Below are 2019 nucleotides of genomic sequence, written 5' to 3'. Positions count from 1 at the left end.
ACCATTTTATGGTATGATATTTTTAAAAGAAGATTCCAAATCAGAAAAAATTTAGAATTCCAGGCTTGAGACATTCATATTTGATTCCAGGCTTGAGACATTCATATTTGTGGCATTGAAGCTAGTTTTCAGTACAGACTCAAGATGTGTGTATCTAAGTCTTTAAAAATCTGAAAAATTGGAAGCTCTTCAAGATCCCTTACCTTGTGTGCATCTTTAAGGCCAAACTGTAAAGAAAATCTTTCCTGCTTTGAAAGGACGCGCTCATGATTTCTCCAGGAGTCATCCTCAAAACAGTCTGGCAAAGCAAAGAGACTCACCCCATAACACACATGATTTGTGTTTATTAGACACCAGGACAAGTCAGGAAGAATTCCTCAGCTGTAGTAAAGACATAAAGCAGAAACTGCATGAACACGGGGCCACAGGAAGCAAGATACAGGAGAGCTGCGCACCCCCATAGCAGTACCCACACGTTGAGCTCGTCATTTACAAATCAAGCCAAACGCAAGTCACTGAGCAATCCATTTGTTAAAAGGGGAAGGGAGGGTATATTTTTTAAAGACCAAGTTCCTTTTTTTTTTTTTTTTTTTTTTTAAGGACTAAATACCACCTCCTTCCTTAGCCAGACTGGGGTATATTTGACTGAGTTTGTTCCAATCGCCTCTGCCAATTGTTTCAACCACAAGCCAATCACCTAAGGTTTCTAAACCCAAAGGCTACTAGACAGAGACAGAGGAAAAATGATACACTGAGCAGCACTGGAAATGTGTTTGCGTGTGTGTTTTTCGCATGCTTCTTAAAGTCCGTGCGGTTACACGGTTCAGTGAGGAGCATTTCTTACACGGTTTAACCGAGTCCATTTGGGGTGAAAGGCGTGATTTTACCTAATGACACCTCCCCCTCACAGTCCAGATCCCCGGCCGACTGGGCAGCAGGATCACCATCTGGGGACGTCTGAGAGATCTGGGGCGTGCGATGGAAAGGGCTCTCCTCCTTGTCCAACTCTGCGTCCCCGGGGGTCACGGCGTTGGGGATCATGTGGATGTAGGTGGCGGCGATGTTCTTGTGGAAGGCCGTGTCCTCATTGTAGGAGATGACCTCATTGCTGATGTTCACTGTCTCCACTCGGGTGCGCGAGCAGAGCTGGCTGCACCCCAGCAGCTGGGTAAACATCTCCCGGAAGTCAGCATTGAAGGCGTAGATGATGGGGTTGAGCGAGGAGTTGGCCCAGCCGAACCAGACGAAGACGTCGAAGGTGGTCTCGCTGACGCACGGGAAGCCGGCGCGAGGGCCCTCAGGGCGTCCGCTGCAGAAAGGGACCATGCAGTTAAGGATGAAGAAGGGCAGCCAGGAGCACACGAAGACCCCCATGATCACCGACAGGGTCTTGAGGACCTTGGTCTCCTTCTTGATGGATGCCCGCAGGCTGGTGGGCGCACCGGCCACGCGGCGCCGGCAGCTCTGCGCATGCTCCGCCGCCCGCTCCAGGGAGGAAATCCTGCGGATCTGCACCTGGGCGATGCGGTAGATGCGCGTGTAGGTCACGATCATGATGGCCACCGGGATGTAGAAGCTGATGAGCGAGGAGGAGATTGCGTAAATTCGGTTCAGGCTGGAGTCACAGTTCTCGGCCATCACTTCCGGCTCTCCGGCTTCCTCCCAGGGCGTCCGGTTGGCCAGGTTGGATGGCGGGTCCACCCCGTCCCAGGAGCCTACCTTGTCCCTGTGCCAGTGGAGCTGGACTGGGATGAAGGAGATGAGAATGGACAAGGTCCAGGCCAGACCCACCATGACCAAGGCCACATGCTGGGTCATCTTGCGCTGGTAGCAAAAAGGCCTAGAAATAGCCCAGTAGCGATCCATGCTGATGACACACAGGTTCAGGATGGAGGCGGTGGAGCACATGATGTCAAAGGCCACCCAGACATCGCAGAAGGCCCCAAAGGGCCAGTAACCGGCCACCTCGGCGACCGCCTTCCAGGGCATGACCAGTAGCGCCACAAAGAGGTCAGACAC

At 52.2% G+C, this 2019-nt stretch overlaps 1 protein-coding gene across 1 annotated transcript in view; it reads right to left on the bottom strand.

Moving 5' to 3' along the window:
• Positions 1 to 849: 849 nt before the first annotated feature.
• Positions 850 to 2019, bottom strand: part of DRD5 (dopamine receptor D5) — a 7509-nt gene continuing 6339 nt past the window's right edge. The window contains exon 3 of the mRNA XM_011374674.1: positions 850 to 2016. Within this exon, the coding sequence (XP_011372976.1) occupies positions 850 to 2016 (1167 nt within the window). The remainder of the gene's footprint in view (positions 2017 to 2019) is intronic.

Source organism: Pteropus vampyrus, unplaced genomic scaffold, assembly GCF_000151845.1.
Source record: "Pteropus vampyrus isolate Shadow unplaced genomic scaffold, Pvam_2.0 Scaffold252, whole genome shotgun sequence".
NCBI lineage: Eukaryota > Metazoa > Chordata > Mammalia > Chiroptera > Pteropodidae > Pteropus > Pteropus vampyrus.
Note: the sequence above shows the minus strand (reverse complement) of the source record. Positions and strands in the feature narration are given on the sequence as shown.